The sequence below is a fragment of the Panicum virgatum genome, chromosome 8K (genome assembly GCF_016808335.1).
Source record: "Panicum virgatum strain AP13 chromosome 8K, P.virgatum_v5, whole genome shotgun sequence".
Lineage (NCBI taxonomy): Eukaryota > Viridiplantae > Streptophyta > Magnoliopsida > Poales > Poaceae > Panicum > Panicum virgatum.
In genome coordinates, this window is record NC_053143.1 from 2,378,137 (window position 1) to 2,396,642 (window position 18,506).

General features: G+C 45.8%; 3 protein-coding genes across 3 annotated transcripts; all 3 read right to left on the reverse strand.

The window, feature by feature from the left end:
- Nucleotides 1-46: 46 nt before the first annotated feature.
- Nucleotides 47-5,344, reverse strand: LOC120643485 (splicing factor U2AF-associated protein 2-like). Its single transcript, XM_039919860.1, has 13 exons — nucleotides 5,057-5,344; nucleotides 4,751-4,879; nucleotides 4,473-4,669; nucleotides 3,401-3,610; nucleotides 3,219-3,311; nucleotides 3,035-3,073; nucleotides 1,879-1,968; nucleotides 1,695-1,797; nucleotides 1,534-1,614; nucleotides 1,358-1,434; nucleotides 1,119-1,199; nucleotides 775-866; nucleotides 47-430 (listed from the first exon to the last, which is right to left on the reverse strand). Exons 1-13 carry the CDS (start codon nucleotides 5,163-5,165, stop codon nucleotides 304-306), a joined length of 1,428 nt encoding a protein of 475 aa, XP_039775794.1. The 5' UTR covers nucleotides 5,166-5,344; the 3' UTR covers nucleotides 47-303.
- Nucleotides 5,345-5,697: 353 nt separating this feature from the next.
- Nucleotides 5,698-9,288, reverse strand: LOC120646483 (dual specificity protein phosphatase 12-like). Its single transcript, XM_039923042.1, has 8 exons — nucleotides 8,790-9,288; nucleotides 8,421-8,473; nucleotides 8,261-8,325; nucleotides 8,101-8,179; nucleotides 7,122-7,204; nucleotides 6,780-7,038; nucleotides 6,487-6,624; nucleotides 5,698-6,183 (listed from the first exon to the last, which is right to left on the reverse strand). Exons 1-8 carry the CDS (start codon nucleotides 9,203-9,205, stop codon nucleotides 6,029-6,031), a joined length of 1,248 nt encoding a protein of 415 aa, XP_039778976.1. The 5' UTR covers nucleotides 9,206-9,288; the 3' UTR covers nucleotides 5,698-6,028.
- Nucleotides 9,289-11,603: 2,315 nt separating this feature from the next.
- LOC120643488 (probable auxin efflux carrier component 1b) lies at nucleotides 11,604-14,978 on the reverse strand. Its single transcript, XM_039919865.1, has 6 exons — nucleotides 13,637-14,978; nucleotides 13,104-13,377; nucleotides 12,921-13,006; nucleotides 12,657-12,814; nucleotides 12,488-12,564; nucleotides 11,604-12,089 (listed from the first exon to the last, which is right to left on the reverse strand). The coding sequence occupies exons 1-6, from the start codon at nucleotides 14,643-14,645 to the stop codon at nucleotides 12,023-12,025; spliced, it is 1,671 nt and encodes a 556-aa protein (XP_039775799.1). The 5' UTR covers nucleotides 14,646-14,978; the 3' UTR covers nucleotides 11,604-12,022.
- Nucleotides 14,979-18,506: the final 3,528 nt, after the last annotated feature.

Below are 18,506 nucleotides of genomic sequence, written 5' to 3' on the forward strand. Positions count from 1 at the left end.
AATAAAATTACTGGAAGCAAGTGTGCTTCGGTTGGTAGCCACCACATCACAGGCATTACGAGTTGATTACTACCGAGTGTTACATGTCTTTTTTTTTAATTCAAGTGAGTGTTACATGTTAGCACTGAATTGTGCATCTCTAACGTTCCAGTAACAAACCAAGTGATCATGGCTAACATAATTTCTTTTCATTGGTTAACCACCAGGCACATAAAAAGGCCAAGAATATGGACGAGGTGAAACGCAAAACTTCCTATCCCCATGCTATCTTATCGTACAAGAGAATGCAATCCCAGTTATCCTCTACGCGGACTCTTCCAACTCTTCTCCGAATCGATCCAGCCTTGACACCTCTGCATCGTAATCACGGATCAGAGTATGGTTAACGGAGCCATCATCTTCGCTAGCATGGATTTGCCGCCCACCAAACCTGCAAGGTAAGAAAAAGAAAAAAAGGTATCAGGACAGATCAACCCAGGAGCACGAATGTTGCTCAGAATTTCTTTTTTATAATCTTCTAGTCTGAGGCAAGCAGACATGAGCAATTACAAGAGTTGTATTTTTAATCTAATGGCAAAACTTTTCAGACAAATGAACGAGAAATGGTGGCGAAATTTTCAACAGCATTTCAGGCAAAAATCAATGAATAAATGATATACTAAAGGTTTGTGAGGGAACCAAACACGAGGAGGCAGGCCAAATTTCCATTTCAGCATTCCACTAACATCACCAGATCAGAAACAAAGGGGAGATAATTTGTTTGTGTTGACTTACCATCTGCCATTCATCTTCTCTATGCATTTGGCGCCATCTTTCCGGTCTTTGAATTTCACCAATACGACACCCTGTGGATGATTTTCACAAACCTGGATGCAGAAACATGTCAATTTAGCAACAGTGGTTTTGTGAAAAAAGGAGTAAGGTGTAATAGCAACAATTTGGTGAGTTATGGCTGATAAATGCCAGCTTAGCTTCCTTTCGAATGATTCTTATTTGCATAAAATATGCATCTTGCTATTCTTAATATTGAAATGGTGAAAATTGCTTTGTAAAAAGAATTGGTAATATCTGTTTTTCAGTTAAGTTCAAAAAAGCTCCATATCTACGGGTAGGTGTACCTTCACATTATCCACTGGACCAAACTTGGCACATTCCTCTTTAACATCTTCCTCAAGCTCAGGAAGAAGCTCTTCATCAGCCTGCAAGTTCAGGATATTCTTTGGTTAATCCAAAAAGAAAGTTGCTACGAAGCATGAACCTCACAAGAGCAATATGAAATGATAAAATGTGCAAGCAAGTACAAATACGCCCAATCCCAAATCAAAAGTGCAAAATTGTGGGAGGCTCAGCTACTTACTCTCAACTCAGCCGGAGTGAACATGTACCGCAAAATAATGGTAGTAGGAATCATCACCTTCTTATCATCATGCCCACCTAGTTACAGAAAATTAATAAGAAAAAAATGACTTTATATTCCAAGTTTAAATTAGCTATGATTAAAATTAATACCAAAAAACCAACAATCAAACTTACCCCATCCAAGCATTTTGTCTTCAACCTTCTTGGTTTTCCTTTTCTTTTGTTTATCAGTTTTCTTTGCAATGAAAACATCACCTGAAACAAATGTGACCGCATCATTAGTAAGTTTTGTTGGTACACAGAGTATTTAGTTTTGATATGAAAATGAGTAATACCTTTCTGCTCAAATTTGGCCGGACTTACAGACATCAGAGTCTTACCACCAGGTCGGAATGATGTCCCATCCAACAACTGCACTGCTAAAGCTACAGACGGCTCCTGAATAGTGGAAAGGGAAAGGCATGTAAAAATAAATGCATAGCGATTCCAAATAATCTGAGCAGTTCAACAACAAGATACCTTGAGATATGTCACCAAGGCATCACCCTTTTTCCTGCCAGTTTCCTTGTCAGTATAGACCTTCACCCGAGGCTTTTTAGTCTCTGGATCCTATAGTATCAATTATCAACATTTACACATGTTCAGTGCTTTAAAGTTCAGGAAGGAGATATAAATGCCACATCACAGCCATATTATACTTCCAAAACTATTATTAATAAGCTTTGGAATAGTTTTGGATCCAAAACTATTATTAATAAGGGGCGAGGCTCTCGCGGGCTAAGCGGCTAGCAGAGCGTGCTCTCAAGCAGCCAGCCCGGGTTGGCTGTCTGCCACTCCCGTCTCGTTTTTAGCCTAAGGTTGTTAGCCCGAGTGGTGCGAAGCAACCGGCGGCACTCCACAGGTGGGGGTTCGAACCCCCACCGAGGCGAATTTCCCCGCCTGTGGGAAAAAACCCCCCTCGCTGTGCTCCTGATAGCTTGGGCTGTGTAGTCAGCCTGGCCCGGCCTGGCATCACGGTTTCCTGGCCCAGTGGGTAACGGTCCCGGCCCGGGTAACGGTTCCAGGAAATGGCACCAGACCCAAGGTCAGAAAGAGCCGGGGTTCGGGGGGTTTCTCGGCCTGCGTTAGAAGGCCTCCTTCTTATAAGAATGCTCGGGGGGTGGCTAGCCCCTCGCAGGTCGAGTTTTTTTTTATTAATAAGCGAAACAACAATAGCTATTTGAAACAAAGTAATGTCAAATAAATATTGTGATATTTTTTCAGTTTATCTAAGGCACCCACATCACCTCACAGATTAATATCATATCCATCTAAATATAAACTATGTGCACTGTGCCAAATATACAGTAACATAATGCATGCTGCAGGTTTAGACAGCTGAAATTTGCTAGGTGTTCAATTTGACAATAAATATACAAATCACTGAGTTGAGCAGTTTGCAAAAATGAACAGCCTTGATATGTATTGAAGGTCCCAAAACTCTGATAAGTCAAACTACAAAGTTCCTTTGCCAGTACACCAAATTAGTTACATTCTCAGATGGCAACTTATATACTAGTCCAAGTACTGACAAAACTAAGTCCTTACACAAGTGAGAAAAACAAAACATCATAAAGAGTGAATAACACAGATCCATCAGTTTTTGTCTCTGGAACACAGCAGATTAAAAGCATACCTCCTTTATTATTCCACACTTGGAAAATACCTCCACAATCTGCAAAAGAAATCCAGCATCAGAAGTTCAGAATAGGTACTTTTAGAATAACCAACTGATTAAGAATGTGTTGAATGGTCATCAAAATGATCTCCCTAAGAGAAATGAAATGTGCCTACACAATTAGCTGGAGCAAGTAATTTACCTCCTCCACCGTGACGTCATCAGGCAATCCATTCACATAGACATGTGTATTGACTTTGAGATCAAACCAACTGTCCGGAGGTTTGTTAGCTTCCTACCACAGAAGTCCAACAGGTTAGTAGAAAACTAGAAGTAAACCTGTCGAACTTATCAGGAACCCCCAGAATGATTTGGAAAATAAACCTTTTTTTCAGCTGGCTTCTCAGAAGATTTTCGCTTCTTCTCCCCTCTATTTTCTGCTTTTTCTGATTCTTTGTTTTTGTTTTCAGCCAGGGTGTTGATTTCTTCTAAAGCAGCAGGACCAGGGATATCTGGTGCTTGAAATACTTCTTCCTCAAGTGCAAAAGTCATCTCATCCATAGCATAATCATCCTTTTTACCTGATGCATCATTCTACAAAGGCATAAGAAAATTCAGAATAATTGAAAAAATGGCAAATGGGAATATTATACAAGATGAAGGGGAGGTTTTTATACTCAAGGATTATTGGCAACATAAAGCGATAGGAGGAGCTAAGGATACTTATTGAACTATAATCAAACCGCAAATCATACCAGTATTTGCTTGAAGAAAACAAAGGTTTTTAGTCCTTGAAATAAAACTTAAAGACAAATTGAAAACTAAATAACAAACTTCTGCTTCAGCAAACAAGCAAAGCAAGAAGGAACATGGTCAGGGGAAAGAAACTGGTGAGAAAGTTGGCTGTACAAAGAAACATTGATTCATATGGAGAAATGAGTTTCCCAACTTCCCCTAAAGTTGCTAATGTGAAATATAAGATTTTTTTTAAAAAAAATGAACCTGGCTTCTGTCCTGATGGACCAGGCCTGTTGTTTCAGAAACATAAACTGAAATCTTGCACCAGCTAACTAATAAAAACTATAAACAATGATCAATCAAAAGTGAAAAAAAAATAACTCAGGCGCAAACCAATTAAATCTCTTGAACTTTGAATCAGAAGACAAAAGGCGCAACAAGCATTAATTAACAAGCTAGTAGAATCCTAACAATGAAGCAAATAGCCTCACAAGAATTTTTAAGACTATTAAGCGATGGCTGATTGACTGGTACCTTCCGCTGGTTGGTCCTTAATACAATGTAATTACATATCAATCACCTAAATGATATACCAACATGAGTTTTCATTAAATGCTGATCATTAAAAAAGAAAGTACAGGGCATCAAAATCTCTAAAGACAGGATACCATCATGAATTGCAAAAATTCTTACTTGAGAACAGATGAGCAATACTTACTTGAGGAACCCATGCCCTCAGAGTACGGTCCCATTTGTAAATGGTGCCATCATCATCAGTAAACTCCTCGCCATCCGGCGGGGTTGCTGGCCGCTCATCGGCATCTTCAGCACTGCCTTTCAAGGCTTCAACCTCAGCTTCGGCTTCTGTAACCTCTTTCTGAAATTTCTCAAAATCATCTTCGGCATCCGGAGCAGCTGGAAACAAATTCTATGAGTGAGAGAAGAGGACCTTACAAAATCTTCCTTAAAGGTACAGGGCAAGGCAAAAACATTAACCTTGTTCAGGTTGATCCTTTGTTGTGACAGCAGAGTGTAACTCAGGGATGGAAGAGAGTGGCATCCATTCAGTCCTCCCTTCTGCCCAGAGCATTGTGCTCTCGTTGAGATACCCATTTGCAAGATGTTCTATTCAAAGGGAACAATTTGCGGGATAAGAAGCGAAAATCTTCAAGTTCAAGAGCGTGGAAAGGAAACTTCCTGCACGAGATTATCAGCGTAGACTAAACCCTAAGCCCGACCTCAGCGAGAAAATTCTAAGCTTAAAATGCACTTAATTGCTATGAGCAAGCGGCAAATGCTCACCTCGCAGCTCGGTAAGCGCGTAGGGGCCAACAGTCTCCTGATTCGGGCCGAGCACGTACCAGCCGACCTCACCGGTCGCCGCCGCCGCGCCGCTGGCCTCCATGGGCATCCAAGCCGGGAGAGAAGGGCAGGGGGAAGCGGGCGGGTATTGGGTGAAGAGAGGAGACGCTAGTTCATTGAAACTGGTGCCGGCGGACGGCGGGGAAGGAAGGCGGAGGCGGGTGGTCGGAGAGGCGCGCGCGGCGGGAGGGAAGAAAGGGGTCGCGCCGGCGGTCGCCAAGCGGAAAGGTAGGAGAGCGGCGAAGATTCGGGAAAGAAGCTAATCCGGACGGTTGAGATGGCCCCTACTGCCCTACACCCGCGATCCAACGGTGTTGGGATGGCAGGGCCTGATTTCGCTACCAATTTGGCAGCCCACTACGCTATTCAGTTTCGTTTTTCTTTTTTCAAATTTCCAGTGTGCCTTACTAGCTGGACAGGTTTCAAATTTCATACATGTTCATGAAATAAACAAATGATCATAACAAAGTGCATTCAGGAATGAACCCAGTGAAACCAATTCTGTACTCCCCGGCCAAAAAAAAATGATCGCACGTCACAAAGTTGAATCTTGGAATATACCGTGTGCCTTGGGAAAAAAATTGGAAAAGAGTAATTCAGGCATTTCAATTCCCTGAAACAATATAAATACTAGTGTGCCTGCTCAATTTGTATTCCATCCATTTCGAGCCCTACGGACGGCTGACCTCACATCAAATCTGTTACACCAGCAAATGTGTCATTCTGTAGGATATTTGCTGCACACAGCCCCTGATCAGCAATGGCAAAACATACAATATGCTCTTGCTTCACTGTGTACATATCGTGTGTGTATATATATATTATACACGTAATCTCAAGCCACCAGTACTGTCACACTCCTAATCTCTTAGCTTCTCCAATGGTTTGCTCACTGCAGACTATTCCCAAGGTTTAGATGGTGCTTATATCAACTTTGCTCTTAACAATTTGGAAGGCTGGGGTAACCCAACTGCCGCAGTTGCACTGTATTCCTGACCAGTTGAAGTATCCTAACCTCGCTCCACAGTGGATGCACGATAGCTTCCCCTCCAAAGCACCATCTTCTACTGCTAGGTGAACAAAGGCACAAGTGAAACAATGCAAGTGTTAGTTAAAAAAGAAGCAGAAGAAGGTGGGGCGATAACATCGCTCTACTAAGATCCATAATGAAAGCAGGTGTAAAAATGCTCAAACGTCAGGTTTCAGATCTAAGATGACCTATACATCACATTATAAAAAATAAAGCATATATAGATTCAGAGGGAACCAACCGTATGTGCAACAGTGCAAGATTTGTATGAATTTTCCTTTGCACAACACAAATAGGTAGTAACATAGTCCTCAAAAAATAGGTAGTAACATCAGACTACCTGGAGTCATCCATTTCAGAGGCTCAAAAAATAAAGACGAGCAATCTTGTTCCTTGTTGCTGTATGGACGACCACTCTTCCTTCTGTTCCAATCAAAGCAAGATTCAACCTCACCAGGAACATGACTTATAACATTTCCTGCAGCGAGATATGTGCTTCAGCGGATGAAACAGCTGCGCACATCATGTTCGAATGTGAGTTCGCCAAATCTTTTTGGGCAGCCCTGCACATCGACCTGCCTTCGCTTATGACTACTGCAAAGCTCTCTGAGCTGGTACCACCACAGCACATACCTGCAGGCCACTTCGATTCCTTCCTCCTGCTGTGTTGCTGGCAACTATGGAAGCGCCGCAACAACGCCGTGTTCAGACAACAGCTTGATCCTTTGGGTGCTGTCATGCGGGCGGCTCGCGATGATGCACGCTCATGGGGGAGTCGACTCCCGCAAAAAGACCTGCACATTGGTCTGTCCTGGTGCTCTGTCATTGAATCCGCAATGTAAACTCTAGAGGAGCACTGCGTGTAAAACTCTTTAAACATTTGATGGGCCATTCAGGGCCACTGAAATGAAATTCAGGTGGGGGACTCTCTCCCCCCCCCCCCCCCCCCGGTGACCTTCAAAAAAAAAAATCTTGACAAGAGCCAGATTGTGGAGAAAGGCCAGGGTCATCTTCAAACATATAGCTGCCTATTTTCTCCCCAAATTTGTAGGATTGACCTGTAGGAGGAAACACAGGCTAGGTTACAGAAGTACAGAACACATGTTTGTTGAAATCAAAAGGCAAATAGGCAATTGTATTGAATGAAGGTTAGCTGTTTAAAGATGGTAAATGTTCTCATACTAGATGTAAAGGAATGACAGTGTTAGTGACACTGAAGCGAGAATCTCTCTAATTCTATGGACCTTATGCAGTCACAAAACCACATGACAGAAATGCAGAAACAATACAACTGCTTCAACTCAAACAAGGATTAGTAATTAGGAGTAGTAATGACCAAATTCTATTGGATAAACCGATAGTATTGTTGAATGCTCAACCTTCTGCCATATTAGAACTGATCTATCAACAATTTGACTACTTTGAGAGGAAAAAAAAATGATGAAACACATTTTTGTTTATTTCAGGTGCAGCTGCAGATTCTAAGTTTCTAACCATACAGCACTTAAAATGTATACATAAGTACAGGCAGGAATACATCACAAAACAAATTATCAAGGAAAAAATATTCAAACACTCTGGAAAATGAAACAGAAATATATTGGGCGCAATCATCTGCTTTCAATCTAGCGATATCAGAACACAAACAGAACAGGTCGCCGGACCCCGATGAATTTTGCAAAACTCAGTGTAAAACACTGTTCACTACTGTATTTGACCCCGCTGTGCCCATAGAGCCGACCCCAGTGACTTGATCGGCTGGCTTCGCCCCTAGCTTATTGGTCTACCTAAACTATACATGGCCAACTAACCGGTGCTATTTTCAGTGAGAGCAGTCAAAGTGAGACTCAAAAAATAAAGCATAGAGAATACCCCACAAAAAATGGAGAAGGCCTCTTTGACTCGAATTTTTATGGAGAATGCCCCACTTTAACAAAGATGGATCAAGACTAACCTAATAATTTTAAGCGGAATCTCTTGTACAAAGGACTTGAAGTATCAACTTTGAAGCCCATTTCCTGAAACAATTTCAACTGCACAACACAGAATGTTCAACTAAGCAACAAACACTCCAGGAGTTCATACACTGCCAACAGATTATGAACAAATCTCACCTGGTCAAGAAAACCATCATTCGGGCATGCCGACTCAGAAACTTCCTTTAAAGATTGTAATGCTTCTGGAAGAAAATAACAAGCAAGGCCACATGAGTAAAATTGAACTAGAGTAGATGAAAAGATACATGTTCTCTTTCCAGGAAAAGAGAGTTCAGACCTTCCAGAGATTTCTGCTCTGATCTCATAAGATAAGCAACAATGATGGAAGCACTGCGATAAGTTTGAAAGTAAATGTGAATGCATATATGCAGATGATAAAGGGAGCTGGTAGTATGGAAAGTGATCAGGCTCAGGCAGTCAGGCTAATGAATTTCCTTTATCAAATAATTATGTGGGTAAGTTTTAATGCAAATTTGCAACTGTGAACCAGCACAATGCTGCAAGTGATTAGTGTCAAATACATTCATTTTACATGCGCCGCTAATTGGTCAGGTAAAACTAATGTTATGTTGTAACAGTCCGGTTCTTTAACAACCACCAGGAGATTCTAGCTACCGACAAAATGAAAACGGCTTCAGACTCCTACCTCCTGGATACCCCGGCGAAGCAATGAACGAGGACGTTCCCGACCTTCCTTCCCTCATCGACGAAATGAAGGCAAGGCTCGAGGTGGTCGAGCAGGTTCTCCGCCTCCGTGTCCCGCAGCGGCACGGCCATCCGCGTGACCCGCAGCCCGTCCCCAGCGCGCTCCACCACCCGCATCAGCGTCCCGGGGGGCACCGCAGCTGTAGGTGGCGCGCCCTCCTCGCCGGTGACGACACGGCGGATCTCCTCCGTCGGGATTGCGAGGCCCGGGCGGCAGTCGGTGATGAAGGAGATGGAGGCGGAGCTGACGACCGAGAGGACGTGGGTAAAGGTCGGGGTGGAGGAGGACTCCGTGAGGGCGGCGATGGCGTCTTTGATGTCGCCGAAGTAGAGCCGCTCGCGAACGAGGTGCAGCATGGCGGCGGCGGCGGCGGCGGAAGAGACGGGTGACGGGGTGAGGACCAGCCGGCGAGTGGAGGAAGACCTGTTTTTTTTTTAAGAAAATACCTCTTACACATAACCCCTAATTTGGATCCCGATTAGTAATCACAATCTGATTATTTACGTTGAACCCCCTAGATTTTTTAAATAGATCCTTAATGTGATTCAGATACAGACCGTATCTGTGGCCTTGTGTTGTGTGTTAGTTTGATTCAGATACGGTTTTATGACTGCATCTGTGGAACATTTGAAAACTGATCAGCAACTTATATTTTCAGGATGGAACTTCGAACTTGGCGTAGCTTGCAACAAATGTGGCTGGAACTGGATTGTGATGTGCCCTATGAAGCAATTGGAGCAGCACGCCGTGTGCTTGGCGAAACTGGATGGACTCACTGGCAGCCAGGCTAGAGCAGATCAAGATGAGGAAAGGGTCATCTTGCGAAGTTGCCCCACGGCAGATGTTGCTGTTGGAAGATCATGAGATCGTAGCGTCGTTCAGTAAGCTCTCACGTGAAGGAGGGATTGATGGTGTGTAGCAACAACGTTTGGCCAATTCATCATGGTGAATTGATGACACATCTAACCTTATTCTCTCTGCGGGGCCTGCCATGAATGGTCATTTTCAGGGGCCTTCCTTCTCCGGCGACCGCTCTAGCGGCGGAGAGGATGGGGAGCTGCGGAATCGACGCTCGGATGTATATATCTTAGATAGGGGCTTACCTAGAGATAGGGTTTGCTGGCCGTTGGGATCCGGCGGTGCAGCTATGGTGTGCTAGGGAGGAGCTGTCATCGATTTCGTTCGTCGGTGGACGGAAGAGGTGGGCTTCCTTCTTCTGCGGCTGCTGTTCCCTCTGCTTGCTGTCGTCGTCGCCGGCATCGAGGCGGAGTGGATTTTGGTCCTCCGGGTCGATCCAGGTGAGCTTCGGTTCTTTGGTTCGCCCTGTGAGGTTGGTGGAGGTCCGTTGGGTTCTCGAATGGATCTCCTAGGCTGCCCCTTCTTCTCTACGGTTGCTGTTCGTGGTTGCTTCCTGTGGTTGCTTGTCCTGTGCTCTGGAGCTTCTGGATCTGTGGAAGGTGGAGGATTTGGGGACAAATCGTTGAGGCCGACGGCCGATGCTCTCTTCTCGAGTATTTCTTGCGGTTTTCCAATGTTTGGGGTCCGCCCGTCGATTTGCATCGGTGAGATGGAAGGTTTGAAGTTCCCGAGCGCCGGCATGCGAGCTCAAAAGGAGTTGCGTTCCCTCTACCGGAGGAAGAAGATAAACAGTTGGGGCTTCGTTGCAGTTTCTAGTTTTCTCAGGGTCTTTCCTGTAAGATTGAGATGTATTGTGCTTCTTGCAGTGTTTTTAATATAAAATGCATCTATTTCTCGCAAAAAAAAAGTACCTCATTGTTATTTGCTATGGGCTAGGAGAAGCACCACCTGCTTAATTCCAAGAAGGTACTTGTTCTCTGGTGCCATATCTAGGCTAATTTCATTGTTTAGCATCGGTATATAGAGCTTGCATTTTTTTAGTTCAATTCATGGCTATTTGCAAGCTTTTTTTTTGAAAAAAAGTTCAATTTACTCCCCTCAACTATAACTAAAGTCTGGATAATCCCCTAAATTATAACTTGGTTCAATTTACCCCCTAAACTATGTCATTTAGTTCATTTTACCCCATAAAATTTTTTTTGTTACTCCATATACAAGTTGAATTTTAATTTCAAATTTTGCAGGGTAGTGGTGGGCATCACAATGAATATTTAGAAAAAAAAAGTATAATTTTTTACCATTAGTTTTAATATAATTTTGAACTCTAATATTAATTTATTATTAAATATTCTAACCTATCAAAATATTGATAAAAAACATATAATATATTTTTCTAACATGCTTTTATGCTGTGTATTGTTATCTTGTAAAATTTTAACTTAAAACTCCACCTATACATGAAGAAATGAAAAAGACAAATTTTATTAGGAAGTAATTTGAATCAAAATGCATAGTTTGAGGGGTGAAATAAACCAAACGATAGTATAGGAGATTATTTAGACTTTAGCTATAATTGAGGGGAGTAATTTAGATTTTTTTTTTGACGTGATTGCCTTGTCGTACTATGATTGATTTTCCCAATTCATCATGGCTGCTTCAAGTGCGCTTGCCAAAAGCCAAAACTTTAGACTGACTCCCAAGTCCCGACAACATCATTCTGCGGCCCCATTTGCTGAAGCCGTCACCTTTTGGTCCACCCTTTGTATCAACCCCGAAGAAAATGCTACTGGTTCTCGTGAAACTGGACAACTTTGCCCTGTTTATTCTTAGAAAAGGTAACACTTGAATCTTTTTCCCATAAAATATGATGAATGCTCATTAGAAAAGACAGAGAAATTCGTCCAGATCATGCTACATTTCAATTTTCAGCAGTGCAAGTCATCACGGCACCTTAACTACAGCTCCTCAGAAAGCACTGCTATATATCATCTAGACAGACATCTGATCAAAGAAGTCGACCAACAACAATGTCTCACAGATTAGATGATTATCATCACAAATACCCTCCTTGCTTTTAAATTCTAATGCTCATCAGAATTCTAATGATTCATTCTGGAAGAGTTGCTGTCCACGAAGCCACCTAGACGGCTAGACTAGACATCAGAGATGCTATTACTATCAGTGGTAGGGTTACCCACTAATGACCTACCATCCTAGCAGGGATTACCCAAACAAAAAGGCAGCTCAACAGTCATGGATCCTAAACAAGACCGTCAGTAGCATCAAGCTTTTGCAGACTTGAGAGGTAAGAGAGCTCAGAGCCCCAGCAGGATGTAGTAGACCAGGGTGATGGGTAGAGCAATCAGCATTCCGAAGATCACACTGCAGCAAGGAGAGAATTATGAATGATCATTGTCATCGTGGCATGGTATGCGTCCATGAGTAAACAAGTAGTGTGAAATGCAACATGTTAGGAGCAATCATGCTGATTCTGTCCTGGCTTGATGGTTGGCTTTATTATTACTTTTTGACTGCACGAGGCACTTCTCAAACATTATCATTAGGAATGATTGGAAATTTGGTGGGTGATAATTTCTTTTTGTCATTCTTTTTTAAAATGATGATTTGCGATTATCTAATTTAAAAAGGAAAGCAGGAAACATGGTTAGAGAATCCTCATGGCAAGACCCCCAAAAAATAAGCATCAATATACAGGTTGATCGTTGGGAAATTGGAAGCTGGAACTGAGAGAACTATGGAATGTCAGGAGATGATCTTACGCTGTGCTCAATATGTCAGGATGAACGTTGTACTCCTTGGCAAACACAAAAGGCACGATTCCTTGAGGTAGAGCAGCCTGAAATAAAATTGAGTGGCAATTCAAAATTCTGGACCCTTTTTCCCAGTTATGTGCAGTATGCCAATTTGTGACACAAGATTGCAGTATACCTGAACAATGGCTATGTGCAGAAGAACTCCGCGCAGCCCGACAGCTATGGAGGCAGCAGCCATGACCGCTGGACCCATGAGGAACCGAATAGCCATCGCGAATGCAGCGAGTTTGTTCCCGCAGGCAATGATTCGCGGCTGCAATGCCATGAACAAGCCTGAAAGAATACACAGTTAAGTGCCTGCAGCTATTAAGCCATACAGGAGGAATAGAATTACAGAAACATAGAGCAATGCAATATCAGATATCGACATTCCACACACCTAGACTGAACATTGCCATCCCAAGCCCTGCGTCCGACAGGATTGAGATTGACCGGGCGATGATCGCGGGCATTTCAATCCCCCACCTAGATTATAGAGCTCAGACCACATAAGACATAAGAGACAACAGAAATGCAGAGATGACTAATGCTGAATATGATAAATTGACATCGATTGGCCGACCTGTATGAGACCAGGGACCAGATGACGCCAATGAGGCTGGAGTAGGTGTTGGGATTCCTGATCAGCTTCCTCCAGACCATGATCAGGATGAGCCTCGTCATCACGCTCGCCGGCGGCATGGCGGCCGGCCTCCCCTCGCCGTCGCCCTTGGGGTAGAGCTGCGCTGTCGAGTTGGACCCGAGCTTGGACAGGGTCGGGCCGCCCTTGTCTGCGCCGTTCCCGCTCTTGGTCCTGCTCAAATCGTCACGGCCGTACTCATCGTAGGCCTGGGTTCCTGTGCAGGCAAAACACAATCGAAAATGAAATTTTGGTTCACGGCCGTACTCCAATTCACTGATGTAAGCAAAGCATTTAGCATAGTTATTAAAAGCAAAAGATCCTAAACAATTTTTTTGGTATTTATTCAAGAAAATTCAGTTTCTGAATAGTCAATGGTTTGGTCGGATGGTCAGCAGCACAACGACAAGAATCGCTAGGATCGGAGGAGGCAGCCAACCAGGAGTGTCCTAGTCACTGGGGGGCAAAAAGGTTACCTTTGGCAAGGGCGTCGCCGTGGTCGGCGCCGGCGCCGAAGACATGCACGGCCCCGCCGCCGGCGCGCTCCGAGACCGGTGAGGCGCTGGAGCTCCAGACGAACATGTGCAGGTCCTTCCTCTTGGGCGCCTGCGCGTGCGGCTGCGGCGAGAGGCCGCCCTTCTCCTCGTCTGGTGCTGCCGACCCCTTGGCGCCGGCGGCGACGTTGAAGAATTCGGCGTGGTTGAAGCTGGAGCCGCGCGGCGTGGGGTTGCGCGACGACTGCAGCGAGTAGATCTCCACCCCGGAGAGGTTGGAGACCCGCGGCTGCTGCTGCATGGACATGGAGTGCGAGTGCGAGTGGGAGTGAGAGCCGGCGGCCTCGGAGCGTGAGCTGGTGGACTTGCGCACGGTGACCCGCAGGCGGCCGTCGCCGGCGAGCTGGGCGTCGGCCTCGAGGTCCCCCTTGGCGAGCGAGACGACGTCGGAGTCGACGCGGAAGGAGACGATAGAGGCGGCGGCGCCGTCGGGGAAGTGGTCGACGACGAGGGCGCGCGCGGCGCGGTACTCGAAGAGGAAGAGCATGAGCGTGTACCAGATGATGCACTGGAGGACGACGACCTGGACCATGAGCGTGCCGGCGGCGTCGAGGCCGTACATGCCCCGGAGCAGCGGGATGCCCATGACGAGCGTGTTGGGGAGCGTGGAGAGGGAGAAGAGCGTGATGGCCCAGTCGAGGGTGAGGAGGGACCAGCAACGGGAGGCGAGGGCGAGGAGCGCGAGGACGACGAGCTTCTGGAGCGTGTCGGCGGCGAGGAAGCGGAGGTTCATGGCGTAGGGGTTGTTGGTGGAGATGAAGTGGAAGGAGAGGAGCGGGACGGCGAAGAGCGCGACGAAGCGGTTGATGCCGGAGCACTGGTCCGGGGTGAAGATGCGCCACCAGCGGACGGAGCCGTAGGCGAGCGTCATGGCCACGTACAGCGGCACCACGGCCGTGAGGACGTGGTACAGGTCCACCGCCGTGATCATGGCTCGCCTCTTTGCTGCTCTGTTGCTGCGGTGGTGAGCAATGTGGGTGCCTGTGTGAGGCTTGTGGCTGGCTAGGAGTTAGGACATGGCCGGCCGGCCGGCCGGAGAGTGGAGAGGAAGAAAGTACTAGTAATGGAGGAAAGCAAGAAACCAAGAAGAAGAGCACCCTGGAAAGTCAATGGAGGTGTGGTGTACTGGGATGTCCTGTGGTCTCGACAGGGAGGAGGAGGAGGAGGTGGAGAAGACTCATCAAGGACGAGAGGGGGGACACAGATGAGGCAAGGTGGTCAGAGAGGGGAGGAAATGCAGAGGTGTGCAACAACGGCTGCCTTGCAGCAGGTGCAGAGGTGGTAGGAGTAGGAGCATGGGGGAGAGAGGGGAGCGCGCGCGGTAGGTCTGCGCGCGCGGCGCAAAGGCAGAGAGAGAATTGGATCCAAGGGAGGTACGCTTCCGGTTGGCGTAATGGCAGACAAGAAAGCCGGGCATCGGGAGCTGCGTCTGCGTGTGGCGGTGACTAGGGCTGGAAAAATAGCTTGTGGCTCGTAGCTCGGCTCGGGCTCGGAACGGCTCAGCTCGGAGTAGCTCGCGAGCTTCAAACGAGCCGAGCCGAGCCAGATTTTTTGGCTCGCAAAAATAGCGAGTTGAGCCGAGCCGGCTCGTTCAGGCTCGCGAGCCGGCTCGCGAGCTCGACCCAATACAGTTTAAGAATAATTTCACGATAATTGATGAATTAATTCTTCATCATTAGTAGTATAAATTAATATTTATACGCATAACATAGCAATTTGTATGTACATAAGAAATATATGCCACATAATTATTGTTATCATTCAAAAAAAGTAAATTAATTTATTTTGAGTTTAGTTCACATTGTTTAGTGTGGCTCGCGAGCCGGCTCGCGAGCCTCCACCGAGCCGAGCCGAGCCTGATTTTCGGGCTCGCAGAAATAGCGAGCCGAGCCGAGCTCGGCTCGTTCACTTGCCGAGCCGAGCCGAGCCGAGCCGAGCCGAGCTCAGCTCGGCTCGGCTCGTTTCCAGCCCTAGTGGTGACGAACATGACGACGGTGTCTGACGGGCTCGGCCCTGACCGACTGGTCGTGGCCCGTGGATAAGGCTGGACAAAAAAAACTTTGGCTCGGTAGCTCGCTCAGCTCGGCTCAGTAGTGGCTCGGCTCGACTCGGCTCGTAGAAAAATATAAACGAGCCAAACCAAGGTTTTGGCTCGGTCTTTTTATCGAGCTGGCTCGAGCCGGCTCTCGCGAGCCGCTCGCGAGCCGAAACGAGCCAAGGCTCAAATCTAAAGCCGGCCCAAGTGCAAGTGCCCAATGGCCCAGCTTGGACTCGATGAAACCCTAAGCTCCCTCTCCGGCTCTCCCAGAGACTCCCAGTCTCCCACTCCCTTCCCTTCCCTCATCCCTGCCCCTGCGCGGCGGCTGCGAGTCGAGTCGACCTCGCCCAGTTGCCTCCGCCTCCCCCGACCTCATCGCCCCGTTGCCTCGCCTGTCCGCCCGTCCCTGGCCGCGCCCGACCCGCCCCTCCGACGACCCGCCTCCAGGCTCTAGCCCCTAGCCGCCCAGCGCAGGCAGGCAGTGCCACGGCCGGCGCAGGGGCGCCGGCCTCGCAGGTCGCGGCGGGGGGCCGGCGCCTCTGCGCCCTCGCCAGGACGACAGGACCTGCTTAGCGCGACAACGACACCTCTAGCTGAGGCCCCCTCTCCCTGCAGCCATGGAGGAAGACCCTGGACACGTTCCTGTTGCGCCACCACCACCGCGAAGCTCTGAATCACGATCCAAACGCATGAGAACTCGGATCCAAGTGCGGAGGGTGATTTCGGGCAACCGTGACCACCCATCCTCTGCTGCAACTCCTTCAGCAACCCCTTCTGGTGCTGGATCTGTATCTGTAGATAAGGTCTTTGTTCTTTCTGTGCATCTAGTGTTCTATTGCTAGTTTTGATTGATATGTTATTGTGCAAGTTTTGCTCGATCTGTTATACGTAGCCACGTAGGCATATAGATAGTAGTGCAATAGGAAATTGAAATGTGTTGTTAGCTCTTACTGTATGCAGTAGTGCATTATTGAGTTTTATGTCTTATGGTTAGCAGGTAGCATTAGAGGTTTTGTCTGAGGAGGAGGAGGAGGAGGAGGAGGAGGATGAGGAAGAGAACAGCTTTGACCATGACGATGAATTATCTGTTAGCCTACCTTCAGCTGATGGTGTAACTATAATTCAAGAGGGGGATGATGATGAGGTGTCAAAGGCAGAGAAGGGAAAGAGAGGAGCAAAGAGATCGAAAGCTGGTGTTCAATTGTCTCCTTCTAAGAGCAAGGCAAGTAGAGTAAAGCAGGCTGATTGCTGGAAGTATTTTAAGTTGATCAGTGTTGCATCAAAAAAAGAGTTTGGGGTCCAAATAACAAAGGCCAAGTGCAAGTTCTGTTCCAAAAGCTATGTGTACCATCAAGGGGGGCAACATCACAGCTGAATCGACACCTAACCAAGTGCACACAATATTTGAACAAGTTGGCTAAGGCTAAGGCTAATCTTGCTCAAGGTACACTAACATTCTCTCCGGATGACAGTTCTATTGTTGTTAATCCTACTGAATATGATCATGATCACACTAGACTTTTGATTGCTAAGATGATAATTGTCCATGAGTATTCATTTAGGATGGTAGAGCATAAATGGTTTAATATCTTGATGAAATGGATGAACAGCAACTATGAATCTATTGGTAGGAAGACCATTAAGAATGAATGTATGAAGGTTTATGAGTCTGAGAAAGAACTGCTCAAAGAGTCTGAGAGAGGCTGAATCGATAAGTTTAACTAGTGATTTGTAGACATCTAATCAAAATATTCAGTACATGTGTTTGGTGGCACATTACATTGATGCTGATTGGGTCTTGCAATGTCGTGTCCTGAATTTTATGGAGTTGGATCATCCCCACACTGGGATTGTAATAGCTCAAGCTGTTTTTGAGTGTATGGTGGAATGGAAAATAGAGGACAAGGTGATGACTATAAATCTTGATAATGCCTCAAACAATGATACTGTTATCACAAATTTGAAGGCAAAGCTTCTTGCTAGAAGGAACACAAACTTTGACTCCATTTATTTTCATGTTCGTTGTGCTGCCCATATAGTCAATTTGGTTGTTAATGATGGGCTGCAGCCACTAGAGTCTTTGATAAGTGATCTTAGAAATACAGTGAAGTTCTTTAAGAGGTCTCCAGCCCGTATGTACAAGTTTGTGCAAGTTTGCAACCAATATGCTATCAAAGTAGGAAAAGGGTTGACTCATGATGTGAAAACAAGGTGGGGTTCAACATACAAAATGCTAGATTGTTGCAATGTGTGTAAGGATGCATTTGGTTACTATTGTGAAGTAGATAACACATATGTGTGGAAACCTTCACAATCTCAATGGGAATTGTATGACAAAATTAGACCAATATTAAAAACAATGGCAGGAGCAACAATTGCATTTTCAGCATCTACTTATCTCACTGCCAATGTATTTTATCCATATATAATTCAAGTAAAGATTGCATTGAAAGAGGCACAACAGTCAGGTGATGGATATGTGATGAGTATGGCTGATGCAATGTTGGATAAATTTGATAAGTATTGGGAGGAAACAAATAATGTCATGATTATTGCGACAATTCTTGATCCTAGGTTCAAAATGAGGTACATTAGATGGTGCTTTGCTAAGATTTATGGCAGCTTAAGGTTTCAAAGAGAGATAGATGACATTGATAAGGAGTTGGAAAGATTGTACAAGAAGTATGAGACTATATATCGCCGCAAGTTGGGTGAAAGTGAAACTACCCCAAGCAATGCTAAATCATCCTCTTC

Coding starts and splice junctions, on each gene's coding strand:
- LOC120643485 (XM_039919860.1), bottom strand. CDS start 5,165: ATGCCCATGGAGGCCAGCGGCGCGGCGGCGGCGACCGGTGAGGTCGGC. Junction 3,611..4,472: donor TGAGGGCATGGGTTCCTCAA/GTAAGTATTGCT, acceptor ATGCCTTTGTAG/AATGATGCATCAGGTAAAAA. Junction 1,435..1,533: donor AGACAAAATGCTTGGATGGG/GTAAGTTTGATT, acceptor TTCTGTAACTAG/GTGGGCATGATGATAAGAAG.
- LOC120646483 (XM_039923042.1), bottom strand. CDS start 9,205: ATGCTGCACCTCGTTCGCGAGCGGCTCTACTTCGGCGACATCAAAGAC. Junction 8,180..8,260: donor ATGATGGTTTTCTTGACCAG/GTGAGATTTGTT, acceptor TGTGTTGTGCAG/TTGAAATTGTTTCAGGAAAT. Junction 6,184..6,486: donor TCTGAAATGGATGACTCCAG/GTAGTCTGATGT, acceptor TTCACCTAGCAG/TAGAAGATGGTGCTTTGGAG.
- LOC120643488 (XM_039919865.1), bottom strand. CDS start 14,645: ATGATCACGGCGGTGGACCTGTACCACGTCCTCACGGCCGTGGTGCCG. Junction 13,378..13,636: donor CGGCGACGCCCTTGCCAAAG/GTAACCTTTTTG, acceptor TTGCCTGCACAG/GAACCCAGGCCTACGATGAG. Junction 13,007..13,103: donor TGGTCCCTGGTCTCATACAG/GTCGGCCAATCG, acceptor TCTATAATCTAG/GTGGGGGATTGAAATGCCCG.